This window comes from Ammospiza nelsoni, chromosome 2 (assembly GCF_027579445.1).
Source record: "Ammospiza nelsoni isolate bAmmNel1 chromosome 2, bAmmNel1.pri, whole genome shotgun sequence".
Lineage (NCBI taxonomy): Eukaryota > Metazoa > Chordata > Aves > Passeriformes > Passerellidae > Ammospiza > Ammospiza nelsoni.
This window is the reverse complement of record NC_080634.1, coordinates 19,210,865-19,227,636: the sequence shown is the minus strand read 5'-3', so window position 1 is coordinate 19,227,636 and position 16,772 is coordinate 19,210,865. Positions and strand designations below refer to the sequence as shown.

At 40.3% G+C, this 16,772-nt stretch overlaps 1 protein-coding gene across 12 annotated transcripts in view; it reads right to left on the bottom strand.

Annotated features, from left to right (window-relative positions):
• Positions 1–16,772, bottom strand: part of BBX (BBX high mobility group box domain containing) — a 140,647-nt gene that overhangs the window by 36,711 nt on the left and 87,164 nt on the right. For 11 of the 12 annotated variants that reach the window (XR_009417941.1, XM_059466956.1, XM_059466961.1 and 8 more), the window contains exons 6-9: positions 15,118–15,185; positions 8,295–8,375; positions 6,031–6,111; positions 589–669 (exon numbers count right to left, since the gene is read on the bottom strand). Coding sequence is in view for 11 of the 12 variants with exons in the window: in XM_059466956.1 (XP_059322939.1) it covers positions 589–669; positions 6,031–6,111; positions 8,295–8,375; positions 15,118–15,185 (311 nt within the window). In the remaining variant the exon portion in view is untranslated. The remainder of the gene's footprint in view (positions 1–588; positions 670–6,030; positions 6,112–8,294; positions 8,376–15,117; positions 15,186–16,772) is intronic. The other variant, XM_059466962.1, reaches the window with a different exon arrangement.

Below are 16,772 nucleotides of genomic sequence, written 5' to 3'. Positions count from 1 at the left end.
TTGAGTGAATCATCCATATCAAAGAGAAGACCTCTACAAGGCTATATTTAAGACTCACAGAGAATTTCTAGGACCTTGAGGAAACCTGACCCAGCATTCTTGATTACTGCTAACAGTTGCCAATTTCAGAATTTAATACACTGCATCAACTTCCAGCTCTTCATACAGATTCCTGATGACCTTTCCCTATTCTCAGTCCTCAATTAAGCAATGTACCTTCCAATCATCACAACTAAAGCTTTGTTTTTTTAATCCTGGTATCCAGCTCCTCATTAAGAATATTGTTACCTCCTGTTTTTGCTGTTCACCTGAACATTGTTTTTATTACTGTTATAAAGTTAACTTTCCCAAAAAGAAGTGTAACTTTCTGTGCTGTCTCTAAGAAAATAAGCACATTCACAAGTGTCTAAAAGACTAGGTCCCTGGGACCATAGCCACTGCCTACTTCTCTTGGTATGTCATTATTTACTAATTTATGTTTCTGGAAACAAGAAATTTGATACTAGAGCAAACCTTAAACAAATAATACTTTTTTGTGGAAAAGGTAAACACATCCTCCCCTTCTGACACCAGTGGGTATAACTTTACCTCTGCCAACTGGAAGAGTGCCGACTTCCCACAGTGCTTTACTGGCTCAGGACTTGGCAACTGGGAAGTGTTTGATGAGATCTAGGTTACAAATGAACAGAGGAGAAAATATTTCAGTGGTACACAGGAGAGACAGAAAGGGAGGGGAAAAAAGAATAGAAAACAAGAGATTAGTTAAATTTTAGTTTTCTGGCAAAAGGCCCTACTTCAGACAGGCAACCCCATCCAAGAAACACTTAACAGATATGTAGAAAACAGAAGAACACAAGCAAATACCACATTCCTTCCTTAGATTATGTTCATGGATACTCTATGTCTGTACTGTCCACAGCTAATATTCTGTCATGTGTTTTATATAAGTTTTATGTGACCAAGTGAACAAATCATACCTGTTGCTTAAAAATATGCCCTATTAGTTGTTAAGGTTAAATTAAATTCTCCCAGAAGGTCTGGGCAGTATTTCCCATTATTTAGACATAGAAGAGGACCACCTGTCCTCACAGGCAGTTCTTGTTTCACTTCCTTTAGTTATGAAAAAGGAAATAAGACCTATATCTGGAGATTAAATCTAGCCTCCCAAAGGCTGGCTGTTGGTGTGCCAGCACCTTTGATAAGTAAATAACTGCCATTACCACTTTAGGGAATTGCTTTTACAGCCAAATTTTTTCAGACCTGCTTTCTAGTGCAGCATTATGAATTCAGAAATGCAAGAAATTTCTGATATGTGACCTTTTTGGCATGGCATTGCATAGTAGTATTTGACTTAGAAGCCTTTAAAAGCCTTGGGACAAAATCATCAGTGTTTCTATGGTATCTCCCTCACTACAAAAATCACATTTAGGACCATGATTACATAGGTAGTGACAGGACAAGGCCAATGGTTTTAAGGTGAAAGAGGGCAGGTTTATGGGAGATGTTACAAAAAATTCTTAACTCAGAGGGTGGTGAGGCACTGGAACAGGTGGCCCAGAGAGGCTGGTGTTCAGGGCCAGGCTGGGTGGGGCTTTGAGAAACCCCATGGAGTGGAAGGTGTCCCTGCATGTGGCAGGGGGCTGGAACAAGATGAGCTTTATGGTCCCTTCCAATTAAAACCATCCTATGGTTCTATGATCTTCCAGATGCAAAAATTATCATGTTTGCCTTTCTCCTTGTAATAAATTCTCTCTTTTGAACTAGGTTATTTGAAGAATTTATCTTTCAGTTACCTGTCAAAGAATTTATTATTACACTCCCCACCACATCCTCCTCCACCAAAATCCAGGACATCCATTTCACTTAAAGCTACTTCAGCACAGTGAACAATACTCAAATGTGCACCAACAGTAATTTTTAATATTGAACTGAAATAATTCAACATCCTAGTTTTGCTTTGAGACAGTTCAGTGAAGCTGCTCAGGACCCTCCTTGACTAAGTGATCTTGTACACTGCACTTCAACTTTTTTTATCCTCCTATTTTAACAAATGCTCATCTCAATGATTTTTTTTCTGCTTAACATGAATGGCAGAAAAAGGATAGAACAACACCCACATACACTGAATTATAACTTGAGAATATACAGGCATATCTTGCCTCCTGATGCAGAAAGTGAGGAAACAGTAAAGAAATTTTGACAATAGGTGTTCCTAACAAAATGTGAGATCTTTATACTACTAAAAGAAAGAGAGGAAGGAGACACTTCATCTCAGAAAAAAAACCAACTCAACCTTTAAAGAGCTAAGAAAACAAACAGCAAGTGACAGAAGCATATAACTCATTCTGATGAAGTTACTGGCCAAACATCAGAAGGAAAAGAATGGCTGATCAATCAGCTCTCAGTGAGGTTACAGATCCCATTCCCTGTCTTAAGGACACTTCCCAGACTTAAAAATAATCAGAATCCGCAGTACTACAACCACAAAGAGCCCTTTACTGATGTAGAGGTTTAACTGGAGGATCATCAGGATCAAGTTACTATCTTTTATTACAATACAGGTGGGACTTCAGCTATTATATTACATTTCAGTTTGCAAAAGAAGCTGGAACTACTTTTGCATATTCCTCCTAGAACAGGCATTGCATTCCAACACAAACATTTAATAATTTCAGTATGTGGGCAAACAGCAAATACATTTTTCTTTACCTGGGAAGATTACAGCTTTACATATGGAAGCTGGAAGAGAAGACACTCACTAGTTTTTACACTCCAAATTTCAAGGTATTTTGACCAAAAGTTTTGGATTCAAACTTCCTGTTCTGCACAGAAATAAACAGAGCAAACCTTCTCAAAGTGAGCATGTGAGAATGCAGCATGGACAAAATCCTCCTGAGTCATGCTTTTTATCTTAAATGAAAATAACAAGCTGGACTAGCAAAAAAAATTCACCTTGTTGCATACTGCACATGTATTTGTTTTGTTTTTTTTTCTTTTTAATTAAATCACTTTGGGAAAAAATTTAGAAAAGCTGCTGAAAGCAAAGAGTTTGGTGGTTGTGGATTCACTTTATTTTTAAGATGGCTCAACTAGCAATTCTTTTGCTTCCATACTCCAGAAGCCTTTTCTTTAATAATGAATAAGAGTTTAGGAAAGTAAATCCAAGGGGTACTCATCTTTCAAGGGAGCAATCACCACCATCTGTTCACATTTGCCAAACACAGATGCAGTAAGACCACGAGAGGAAGGGGTCCCATCTGCTCTGCTTCCCTCTCATGGCAAGGACAGGGACAGTGACCAGTCCCTGTGAGCAGACAGCCTGCAAACAGCCCCTGCCCTACGGACCACAGCCCACTGCTCAGAAATCACAGCCTTTCCATACAGCTTCACATGAGGAGGACAAAAGTAGGGCCAACTACTGCCAAGGTCAGAAGCATGAGAAAGCCAAAAGCATAACTTGACAACAATCCAAACTTCAAAAAGCTCTTATGAGGATGTCACATCATCTTTGAAGACCTCCAAGGCACTTGCCTGTGCACCCACAGAACCCAATGAAGTCTTGCTTCCATGATTTTCATCATCTGTTGTGGCAAGTCATTGGGCAGGCCTCATTAGGCATATCCTGAACAGCTTTAATTGACAACTACAGCACTTGGGCTAGACAACCAGATGAAAGACTAACTGAGGCTTTAAAGACAAAAAGAATCCCAAGCTACTCTACACATAACGAGCTGTTTCTGAGTGACAGGGCACTTGTGCTCCTGGGGTAAAGGTGTCTGTTTTAAATGACAAACCTACTCAATGGGATCACTGTCTTCACAAAGAAGCACTTTTACTCACCCTGCTGCAAGGGCGGTGAAGAGAAAGGCAACATATGAGGAACACCCAGCCAGAACCAAAACTGAGCTGGGACGGCTGCCAGAAGTCTCCAGGCACATCAGACCAGAGCACACTTCACATTTCTTCACAGGTCTACTTGGCTACTGGTTAAATAACTACTTTCTCTCCTTCTCTTTTTTCTTTTGTAGCACTGTACATTGCTGACAGCAGCCCACTGCAAATTGCTTGCCATAATTTAGTTCTCTAAACGCAGCAATGCGTTCATATAGACAAGATGCAAGAAGAAGTGGCACAGTAAGAAATAGGACTTTTGCCAAATTTCACAAAGACAGCCTGTGCAAATGAAAGCCCTTATAGCTGAAAGAGCACAAGCAGATTTAATAGCAGGGGAGAAAGCTTAAAAAGGTTCTGTAACAGGCTCAATACTTTCCCCAGGAGCAACCTAAATTCAATCATCAGGCTACAAGCTAAGAAAAAGTACCATTTCTCTACTGCTATAGACAAAAAATTATGTTCATCACTGTCATTAAGGTTTTGCAGGAAGAATAACCATGGCTAACAAGGTGGGTTTTAAAATTTTTTCTTTTTTTTTTCTCTTTACCAGATTTCTGTCTCCTACTTCCAGCCACAGAACAAAACCAACCCCTCCAGACTGCACACACATTTAAATATTTTTACAAGAAAAAGAGATTAACCCTGACTCTAAAACTGTCCTCAGTAAATCCTAATTAACTTTCTAAGCACCTCTTCTACCTAATATTTGATGATTCATATGTGTACTCCAATGTGCCAAAGGAGCTCACTCAGCATACTGGAATGCAACTAAACGCACTATCACATCAGTATGACAATTTTCAGGTTTGTCATTTTGTTTGTTCAATTAGGAGAGGAAATGATTTTAGGTTCTGTGAAATTCTGAGAGTATGGCTAAGCCAGGTTTTATGTGACAAGTTAAGAATGTTGTACTAAATGCAATACATACTCTGTTCAACTCTGCAGCTACCCAGAATGACTGAGATTTTTGCAACTAAGTTAGCAGATTCACTTGCAGTATTATTCCAGTATTTAGCAGTAAAATTAACAAAAAATGTTCTCCAGTTTGTATCTTTTAACTTGGTTTAAAAGTCTACCTTCAGCACATAGTTTCATCCTGCTCAATTCTAATTTTCTCAAAAGAGCTTTGCAAATTGACTTCTAACTTTCAAAGCTGTGGTTTACAATCATGAAAACACTTTCATGATTAGAGTTATTAACTGTATTTATCTTTTATAGGAGTGCTTGTAGCTAGGTATTTTCTGTCACTGAATCAGTAAATTGGTTTGTCTTCCTTGGCCCTCCTAAGAAAAACACCAAGGCCCTTTCCAGCAAGCTGAAAAAACATAGTAGACAATCAGCTCAACATTACACAGAAGGAAGTGTGTGACACACAGAATAACAATCAGGGTATCTTTTAATCCCTTATGCTCCTCTGCAATAGCACCAGCTCCAATCCCAGCCTTTTCAGGCACACACAAAATGCACCTGTGCCTTAAATGATTCTGCAAGCAGTATCAGACTCCCCCAAATGGGCAAGAAGAGTAAATGTGTGGAAAGTCAATTCACAGAGGCACATTTAACACATGGGAGAAGAAATTCCTAAAAGCAGCATTTCACAAACTCTAAATCTTCAATGTGTGGAGGAAGGCAGAAAGCTATGTACTTATGGGAAACTGACAGGCTTGATAAGTCACCACTTAACTGATGCTGTTAAATATCCTTGTGGCTGCTGTGATAAGCTTCCTTTGACCTGCAAGGATTCTCCAAATGATTCCTGCCTCTAGGGCAATCACCATTCTGCCCTGCTGCAGCCTCTTCCACAGGCAGCACAGTGTCATTTCAGAATGTCTTTTAATTGCTGTTTTCCTAGATGTAAATTAAAAGGCCATTTGGATAGTAAGTCTGCAGTGATCCTTTGGGTATGGAAGGCTAGGTAATGTTCACAAGCCCAATACCTCTCAGCTGGTAGAACTGGCCAACATCTCATCCAGTCACTGGTAATTCACCCCACGGTTTTCTTAACACAATACTGTCAGGAAGATACACATCTCCTGATGGGAGTCTCTGATAAGACAGGGTGCTCAGCCATTCTCAGCAACTCTTACCGGTTCCTTGCTTCCTCCCATCCTCCCCCACCACATTCAGCCATTGTACCTCAGCAAACTGAAACAATGCAGACTCCTCCGTTTGTTTTACTGCCCCCAGGACTCCAGGCTGTGACGTGTTGGAAGAGATCTGTCAGGAAAACAATTACGCTTGTGTTACCTAACTGTTCAGTTTCAGTATCACACTTCAGCATGCTAAATTTATAATCTGTCATAAAAAGATTCCTGGTACTCCAGAGTATGCAAACAAGTTCCAACACACCCTTAGAACAAACAGTATCTGCTTTCCAGGAAACACATAAACAGGTGATCTGTGAAATGGTAATCTTGAATTACTTTTCAGAAGGAAAATCCTTCCTAGAATCTACAAAATAAGCTTTTTTTGAAGGCTTTTATTTGCCTGCTGATATATCAAAGAAAGGTTAGCAACCAATACTTAACACTGTATTGTATTTCACAGTTCAGTGGAAGACCTGAGACTGCAGAATGGTGGTGATGACAGAGCACAAATTGCTACTTAGTACAGAAGGTAAGTGTGGAGAGAAACACAATGTGTGCAGGTATTCTGAGACACCAGATCTATCCCCCACACCAAGGTAACTGCATTTCATACTGTTTAACTTGTGTCAATTAGTTTTGTTGCAAATGACACTTCTGATTAACGCTAGACTTCACTACAAGTATAAATTATTTTGCCACTGACACACATACCTACCATGCACTGGTTAGGTGCACCCTCTCTACAGGATGTTTAACATCCTCGAAAAATAAGACTAGCTAATTTGCATTTCTAATTACTGATCATCAGTAGGCTACTTCTAAACCACATGTTTTAGCAGTGCAGGTGAGCTTGTTTCCTGGCACCCACTAAAAATTTTCTTCAATGGGTAAGGAAAAGCCTGAGGTCAGAAATCCTTAGCAAGGGCATATCTGGCAGCACACAATTCCTGCCTACTACCACATGAGTCTGGCACTTCCCTCCTTCGGCACTGTAAAATGAACTGAAACAATTAGGTGAGCTGGTATTTGTCTTACTCTTTAAAAGATTCAGCAGTGAAATTCAATACAAGACATTAGTCTACTGACAGTATAAGCACACAGAAGCAGCTCAGAAATATGGGAAGATGGACGTTGAATCATTACCACAAAAGTGTCATAAGTGATACTGGAATTAACCAATTCTAAGAAGCATCTAAGTATTGCTCTTCATTGCTGGCACACCGGGCATTTCCTCTTCCTAACAAGAAAAGCCAGCAGGCTGTTTAAGAGCCTAATTACAGGTTATCTACTTCATTCTGGCCATTATCTTTAATCAGAAATAAAGGATCAGTGCTCCAATTTACTTCTAATATATTTGAAAGACTCAGATCTTAAGCTGGAATTCAAGGGCTTGTGCACTGATATTAAAATATCCAACTGAAAAAGAAGTCCCATTTCCTGTGTGCTAGGATTGCAATGTGTCTGCTCCCAAAGTGATGATCTTTTAGGGAGGAGTATGAAAGTGCACAAGGCAATGGGTAATAAAGACACACAAGTCAGATTCACAGCTGGTGTGAATACATGTAATAAAAAACCCTCACTATGACAAAATTTCTTTCCATATACACTTACTTAAAAACTATCCAGTGTCTTGTAAAATCAGTATCTATACAACTAAATATTTCTGTGTCATGTATTATGATTATTTCAAGAAACAACTGATGCTTGCAGAGGGCTAGAGTTCCTTGCAATTTCATTTTTGTCATGTTATTTACATCTATGAAACCCATTAAGACTTGGATGAAACTCTTCAAAGAAAAAGAGTAATAACACACACACACCACAGTTACATTTCTAGCAATAACTGGAGTATATTGACAAAAATATTGTACACTGCAAAATCAAAGCACACTTGCATAGAGCTGTTTGGTGGTTCTAGAAGAAAATTTTGGAGAGTCAAGAACTAGAATGATTTTTGATGGAGCCAGTGACTAAAGCAGCCACACTAGATTAGAAACATCCAAATACATGTTAAAACCTTAGTTAATAAGTCTCTAGTTTAAAACTAAGTACAGGAATGACATATCTCCAAATTATAGCTTAAACCAGGTGCTCCATTATTGCACCTGGGTTTCCACCAGGGTCCTAAACACCCTCTCTTGCACTTCAAGTCTTACCAACCTGATAAATGATTCAACAGCATAAACCCAAAAATGAGGGAACAAATAAAAACATCAATTTTAGTTAAAGACATTTCATTTTTCTTTCAGCTGGACATCAGATGCTTCTTAAAAGGATACACTAAGGGAAAAAAACTCTTTTAAAGAAACTCACCTCTGCAAACTGAAACAATGATGACTTCTGACAGGCTTCTGTAGAATTAGATGTATCAGACTGGCAAGTACTGGAGGAAACCTGAAAAAGGAGAGTGCAGGGTAAGACCTCAAAGGTGCTTCCCTCAAGCTAAAAACAACAGTGAGCAAAATAAACCATTTAAGAGAAGAAGGGCAAGCTAATGTTTGACAGTCCTGGAAAAATTAAATCATATTTACAGATGAAAACATTGTTTAGCACCCATTATAATGCATTTGCAAACTTTCTTGGAAAAGAAGACCACAAAAATACCAGGCTTTTCTTCTCCTTTTATGATTCTGAACTTGTCAGAATAGTTTTATACAACAGAATACTCAATGGATTATACTGGACTACACACATAACCATCTTGTATTGGTGATGCTATCAACACTACTACATCTATAATTCAGAGTAAGATTACATAGAAGGTAAAAAAAATTTTTGAAGACACAGTTGATGACAGAAATACTATTTAGAAAAATAATCTCCAATCATAACAGCATGAAAATAATTAGATAAGGGTAGCACAAGCCTAAAATTTCTCTAATCATGTACTTAAGTGTACATTTTAGGGGTGCTTTTGAGAAGCAGTGCAAGAAAGTCATTATAACTGAAAACAAAATGCAAACAAATGACTGTTCAAAACCAAAAGCCTTATTTGAATTAACACATCTTAGCCATGGTATTCTTATTAGCTAGAAATGTGTTAATCAAGTATTATTCTGTAAAGGAATTCTATCAAATACGATACATTCATTAAGTGTCACATTTGAGTATAAAATATTTACATGTGTAACTCCTAGGAGAATGAAGTACTGTTAGTGTAAAATAAGGTATGTAACATGGCTTGTAAGAAACAGAAAAAAAGGAAGGAAGCTTTGTAAGATTTTATAAAAAGTAACAGGATGGAAATTTTTTCCCTAACAACTTCTTTCCCCTCAAAATTTCAGTTTACTTAACAAATTAAAAAATAAATGTGGGGCTTTTTCTTATTCATTACCTAAGCAAGTAAATCAACAGCTTTTATTGGTGAAAGCTCATAAGATTTAGCTACTGACTGCACCTGTTGGTAAGTAAGCACAAAGCCCCACAGCTTGTGCAGCTTGCCCTGCTGCTGCTGTCTGAGATCCCGAAGCACTGCAATAGCAACAGCAGCATTTGCTTTCAGGAATCTGCTACCCACGCTCCCCTGGAAACACAAAATCCAAGTGTAGCAGCCCAGAGGACAAGGGGAAATTCACCAATGTGACAATTTGCTTACATACAAACAAACTTTTTTCTTTCCTGCCATAAACCTCATCAGCAACAGTGACTCCTGTTAAACACTGAGCAGAATGTTTCATCGGTGTACTATGGGAGTACAGCAACCCAAAGGGCTACAAAGAATGTAATTCTAATGTCTGTCTTCTGCCTTTTTAGTAGGTTGTGCTACTGTTTTCACTGATGTAATGTTTATTACTGACTTTTATCATGTTTCTGTACAGTCTGTTTAAGACGTCTGTGCCTCAACAGTAGTCCGGACTACTACCAGAAGAATATCTGGCTGCTTTTGAGAGACCCATCTCCAAAGGTCTGAGATTCTGCAAAGGTGCAAATATGTAAGGCTGCTGCTTGCACGTCTGAACATTCATTTGATTATTTTAGGCCACTGCATTGGTGAGATTCTTAAAAGAATAACCAAATTTTGGACTTGTTTCCTGTATTTTCTGCAGTTCAAGCAGCTGTTTTACACTGCTTAGCTCTGAGTTTGGAGCCATTGAGCCATGGACCCCAGGAGCACCATGCTGGAGCGGCAGTGCCCTTCCAAGAGGGGCTATCTGGGCTCAGCCCCCACAACACAGGGGCTGTCAGACACTCAGGATGAGCCTTCTCGCTGCCTCGGAGGGCATGTGCTGCGGGCTGGGCACAGCTTGTACACCTGGTGGTACCAGAACCACTTGCTGTGGGAGATGTGAAGCCCAGTTTTCTACGGGTTTGTGTGTAGAGCACAGATTGCTGGTGCTCAGTAACCCAGTGGAGGTTTTGTAGTTGGAACCGCTACGTTTTTCTCATCAATTCCTGCTACTCTTTAAAAAGTTAATGCTGTTGCTTTTACTTGGCAGAGCACTTAATTAGACCTTGTTTCTTCTACTCTGCTGCTCTCCAAACACTCTTGACCTGTGGGAAACTTATTATCTCCATGACTTCTACCATTTGCCAGGTTGAACCCAATCAAAGCATTAAAATAATTACCAAAAGGAGCAGATGCACCGATAGTGCCATTTTGTACGTCCCATTTCCTGCTCTAATAAAATGTCCTCAACATCCCATTTCTTCCTCCAAGCCTTCTCTTGAGCTGCCCTGAGAGATTTTTCACTTGTGATTCACACTTTGCACGGACCCTGCATCACATGTATGATAGCCTTTTGCTCTCAAAAAGAAGAAAACCACAGGCCTTCCTTTCCCTGCAGGTTACCACAACCTGCTCTGAAACGATCCCACGGAGCGAGGGCGGAGGAAATCCCTGGGTCGGCCGCACCCCGAGGCTGCGAGGCGTTGGCGCCGCAGACAGGCAGGCTCTGGAGGCTTTGGAGGCCGCTCCGGCTGCCGGGATTTCTGGGCAGTAACCCACCGAGAGTCCACTAGGTGCTGCTGTAAGGCAAGGAAAGGGCCAGACGGACGAGTATGGGCGATGTGCAGGGAGGCGAACGGGCAAGCAAGGAGCGCTGCTCACCCGGCTGCAGCCTTGCTGTCAATAGCCTGCGCCGAGGAGCCGGCTGTGCCTGGCACAACCACAGCAGCTGCAGATGATCCGTCCGGCATCTCTGCTCAGGTGTTCAGTAAAATATGTTCACACACCGCTGTCTTGTGTAACCGATGAAAGCATTCAAAATGCAGGGGGAAACTGCATATCCATGTCCTTCACCTACAAGGTTGTAGAAGTCCATCCGAAAATCCTTCATTTTTTGCCTCACAATTGTCATGAGAAAAGACTACCGAAGAGTTAAAACTGCTGAGCCGGTTGGGAAAGAAAGTCTCCTGCTTATCTAGTGTGTTCACAAGTGATGCTTGCAGAACGCCATGCTGTACTCGAAGGGGGCATGCTGCCCTTTTCTGGACAATTGAACTGGACTTTCTTCCAAACTCCTGACCTGGCTGGACTGAGCTCTGGGGTGGCTCCCCTCCGCTCCATGAGAAGACCCCTCTTGCCTGTCTTCAACCACCGTGACGGACCAACAGAGATGCAAATCCCCTCATCAAGGAACCAAGAACCCCTCTGGCACCCCATTGGCACCCCCATGGCACCCCCATGGCAACCTCCTTCCAGAGACTGGGACTGTACTCCCTCCCAACTCAGGGAGGGGGAAAAACCTAATGTACCTGTGAGCATTTGGCCATGAAAACAATGGACTTCTCCCCTCCATGGAAACCTAATTTCAGCCACCCTTCCCCCAACCAAGAACAGTATATATATTGGGGTTCGGTCCGACTGTCCTTTGAGTACTCCCCAAGACTTGTACCAGCGAGTTTCGGCGGCGGGACCCCAAAGACATCACGTTTTGGTAGCTATACCCCATTCCCTGACCTCCTTTCCTCCCCTTTTTCTTTGTCTTACCCTTCTCTTCCCCGGATCCCTTAACCAAACGCATATTTAGCTGTGGTTATAATCAATAAAATTGCACCTTGTTGATTTGTTACTGCAAAACCCCTGTGCCTTGTGTTGGTTATTTTTGCACCCAAAAATCATTCGTCACCCGTTCATTTCGGGCGGACCTTCACAAAGGTCTGTAGCTTCTCTTGCCTATCTGCTTAGTAACGCCAGCTGCTGCCTAGAAATCAATCACCCGCCACTACTGAATTCTGTTATCAGAAAAGAAACTCTCTAGTCTATTACAAAAATTTGCAAAACTGGGAACATACTGGCAACATACAGAGATTGCAACTGAAGCCTCAAAACAATTCTGTAAATATCACTGTTGTGCCTCTTCCCATCCTCCTGCTGGCTGGTCACTTGGTTACGTGACATCTGGGCTCCTGACAACTTGAAGATTAAACACCTCACTTGAAAAACCCCTATCCATTCATTTAGCATACACTTGCCAGAACATCAGCAGATGTTGAATACTCTTCATTGAACTAGCAGACCTCTAAATACAACGTCCTTCATCCTCTCTCAAGTGCTGAGCAAAACTGTGCCAGTGTTGCCCTTCCCTCTGTTAAGAACTTTAAAGTTGTAGGAGTATCTATCTAAGACCTATGCTTACAAGGCCACCCAAGGCTACACAATCATATATACACACAGCAGTCAATATGCATGTCACAGCTAATACCGTGTCTGGCAGATCCCCAGTTTAAGAATCATACAGGTGTACATGTATCTTAAGTGTATACACACACTTCATGATAATTTAGACTACATGTTATAATTTAGACCATTCTTTAAAATATGACAGTGTCTGTCCTTTTCCTAAAAATTGAAATTGCCAAGGCTTTAAATGTACAATGTATATTTATATACTCACAAGCATATAAAAACAATACATACATTCTCCATAATAAAGAAACTTCTGAACCTCTTTCACTAACCATACCTCTGTAGTCACCTTAGTACACCATATTCTCTCCCATGTGAATACCAACTCTAATACAACAGAACTGGCTCCTCCTCTCCCCTCAAGAGCAAAGCAGCTTCCCAGCTCTACAATGAATTCTTGAGCTGCTTTCTGAGTCTGTCATACTCCTCCTAGCATGTTCTGCTAACCTCCAGGATGCTGGTGTACGTGTGAGATCATAAGCATGGAAATCCAACCATAGATCCTCCTAAAGGCATGGAAAGATGACCATCTTACATCTCCTCTGTCTACACGCTTGAGGGTGGGAAGACAGAAGAGCTGTTCAGTTACCCAAGTCTAAACAGATTTAGTATCATTACTGCATTTGAGAAACACATGGCTAAGAAATATTTGTTCTGTATTGACTCACCACTGAAACATAAGAAAATAAAGGACAAATGGAAGACACACCAAGGCTGCCACACAAAAGAAACCAAGAAAATCTCTCAGTGCCAGGACACACAGCTGGAGACTTAACTCCTGCAAACACACAATGAGGAGGACTGAACTTTGTTCATTTGTGTCTCTTTAAGAATACCAAGAATACCAATCTCCCCAGTTGATCTGGAGGACGTATTTTACAAAGGGGACCCTCAAAAAGAATCAGAGGTGTGCAGTTTCCCGGGAAAAGGCTCTGTCCCTTAACCACTTCTCAGGTAGGGCAGGACAATTAAAATACGGTAATTCATTAGTAAGTATGGGCTACATTATGGCACATCTCAACTCTAGCAATCCCCCAACTAGTTTTGTCTGGGCTGTATTTATGACAATTATTTTGCTCTTTTGGGGAAAGCAGATTACACAGCTTGCTTCTTTGATGTGGAGGGCCAGGTTTCAAAAGAAGACTACAGGCTCAGAAGAGTAGAGTGTAGTTTATACATAAGCTGAATATTTCATCACAAGTTGTATTGCACACTTTTACTGGGAAAACCAGGATTTATTGAGGCACACAGGAAACATGTCTTTTGCTCAAAATAAGAAAGTTCTGATTAAAAGAACTTTTACGCACTAAAGCAATCACACAATATGCTTTTTGATTTGACTCTAAATCTGCATGTGGATTTTATCCCTACACTGCCATCTGAAATCATACTACTGAGACTCTTGTAGAATCAAGTCACCTCAGCTCTCAAGGTCATAGCAAAGACCTTTTTTAAAGGAATGCAATATCTGTGACTACAATATACCTTCCCTCACATATAAACATAACAGCATAGTAAAAGCAGCTTGTATGCTCCAAGCTGAGAGACTACAAGTTTGAGAAGGACAGTATAATTTTAGCACAAAATAATGTATTTCTTTTCACTTCTCTGTCAACTTGGCTTATGAATGTTTCTTACTTTTCATGCTGCAGCACAGAAGGCCAGTACCCACACAGCACAAAACTTCCATGGCTAAAACTGGTGTGCAAAGCATTGAGGAGTTCTGGCAGTACAGAAGCAATACATCCCAAATGCACTACACATATAGATTAAGTTAATTATTACTTTTCCTCCCAATAAAACCAACAACAACAACAAAAGAGAGTTCTTCCCTAGAGCTAGAAATTTATGGCAGTACTACTTACTATATCCAACAAAGAAGCCACCTTTTGAACAATTTTCAAAGTTGGCCTAAAAACCAGATTACATTAATAATCAGTCTAAAGAAAGACCAGAAATGTCTGCACTACTGGAGATATACACAAACACTTACTAGATTCCTTTGTAAAAACACATTTGTGATGGCAACTGAACTAAAACTCCTTTTTAGACATAATGATTTAGTGAATAGGAGCAGACTGCAATACTTCAATTACCTGTTAGCACTTGCAGGGTTTCAGAATGTGTATACAATGATCCTGACTTTATAGGAAATTACTTGTCTATTCGTCTGTTAGTGACAGGCCACAGTTGTGTCAGGCATTGCACAAGCATATAGAATCCTTGCCCAGAAAAGCTTGCAAACCAACTGTTTGTTAACACATTATTTCAACCCTTTTACCTCTGACAATGTCTCTTCACAGGCCAGGCTTCACTGGTATGTTCAAGTATCAGCAGAGTTAATACTAAACTCTGCTCAACCCACATTCACAGCTGGGATACAAGACACACATTTCATTCCCAGCTGAAGTTACCTGAGGTGTGTCCTACACTTTAATTCCTCACTGGTCCTCTTACAAGCTCTTTAGACTGAGAGTTCATGGTAAGGAAGAGAAGAGAGTTCCTTACCTCTTGTGCAGTAAGTGCATGTTCCCCTGCTAGAAGCAGCATACTCAGGCCTCCCATTTGTGTAGGATCTGTTAAAAGAATAAAATGAAGTCTTAAGTTGATTCATTTGCTTGTTTAAAAAACCTACCACTTGCACCACTAAAGACCCAGAAGACTATTTGTCACAGACACTCTCAGCAAGCTGCCATAAAAGGCAATTCAAGAGAATCACAAATAACCATTTCTGTACCCTCTGGGAAGGCTTTCAAAGCTGTTTGAAGGATTTAATTGGATTTGTGTGCTTAACACCCCATTGCATGGATTTACAATTCTACTGCCAAAGGTTTTATGTACTACAGAGATGAATATCTTTAAAACAGCAACTGAAATGATCTCACACATAAATATATACAAAGATGCTCTAATAATGCACAGGTTTATAAGTTGGTGGATGCTCCTACCAAGGGAGCGGTTCCTTCCTTGGCAACTGAATAAATAAAAGAATGGAACAAAACAACACAATCAAGCTCTGAAGCAAAATTTCTATTTTCATTTGTCTGTAATTTAGAGCTGTATTTAGTGGTGAAAAGTGCCAGCCTGACAGCTCTGAAGCATAAAGCCAGAACAGCACAAGCACTGACCAGGCAAGCTGCCTGCCTACTTGTTGCCCTGCCAATACAATACATAATTGAGGAATGTAAAATGGAGATATAAATGTTCTTTCTCCAAGTATTTGGTACTGACAGCTTTTTCCCTCTGGCCTTCCTGCACCTCAGGAGCTCAGAAAATGACAAGAAGTGAAAGCAATAAACTCTGACAGTGCGTTACTCATGGAGTAGCTTTTCCACTCAGAACAGTGGTTGCTCTTCATCACTATGAAGACTAATTGTCTGATTTTGGGAGAATGCCTTGGGAGCAATGCAGGCATGTGATTTAACACTGTCATGTAGAGACAGGGAGACACAGTGGCCAAATGTCTCATGCAACAGCCACAATGCGAGTGGATTTTTTATCTTTTCAGCTGACATGGGCCAAACCTGTACCTGTAAACCTCCAAACAGTTTAGGGCTGCAGATGATCACAGTCCAATTCATGGGAACACTCATCAATGCTGTTTAATTCAATATCAGAGATGCTGCCCAAAGTTTTCCGGCACAGAACATCTCTCACTGACATTCCCAAGATAAAATTTTCCAATAGTCTTTTAGAAGGGTATTAAATAGAAACAGAGGAAAACAATGTAAATAAACCAGGCTCATTCACTACGTCATGGATAGAAGAATGGCATATTATTAAACAGGCATCCTAAATAGCACCTAGCTTCAAACCCAATATTCAACTGGAATTAACTTTTTCCTTCACCACAATAAACATGTAATACACATGTGTTTTAGAGGTTTTAGGTTTTTTGAAGAAGTCTGCCTTTTTAAACTAAAAAGGGAAAAAAAAAAAAAGCACACTTCTATGAAAAGACAAGGCACTATCAGAAGTGTAGGATCTAGTAAGAGGAAGAGACAGAAAATGTGCAGGGCCAGTAAGTATCTAAACACAATTCATAAGTGAAGTGACTCTATCAGCAACAACACTTTTTGCCATCCAAGCAGCTGATCAGAAACCATTCAGTCCTTCAAACCAGAAGACATCAGAGCAATTAGGAAGAGAAAAGTTAACACATA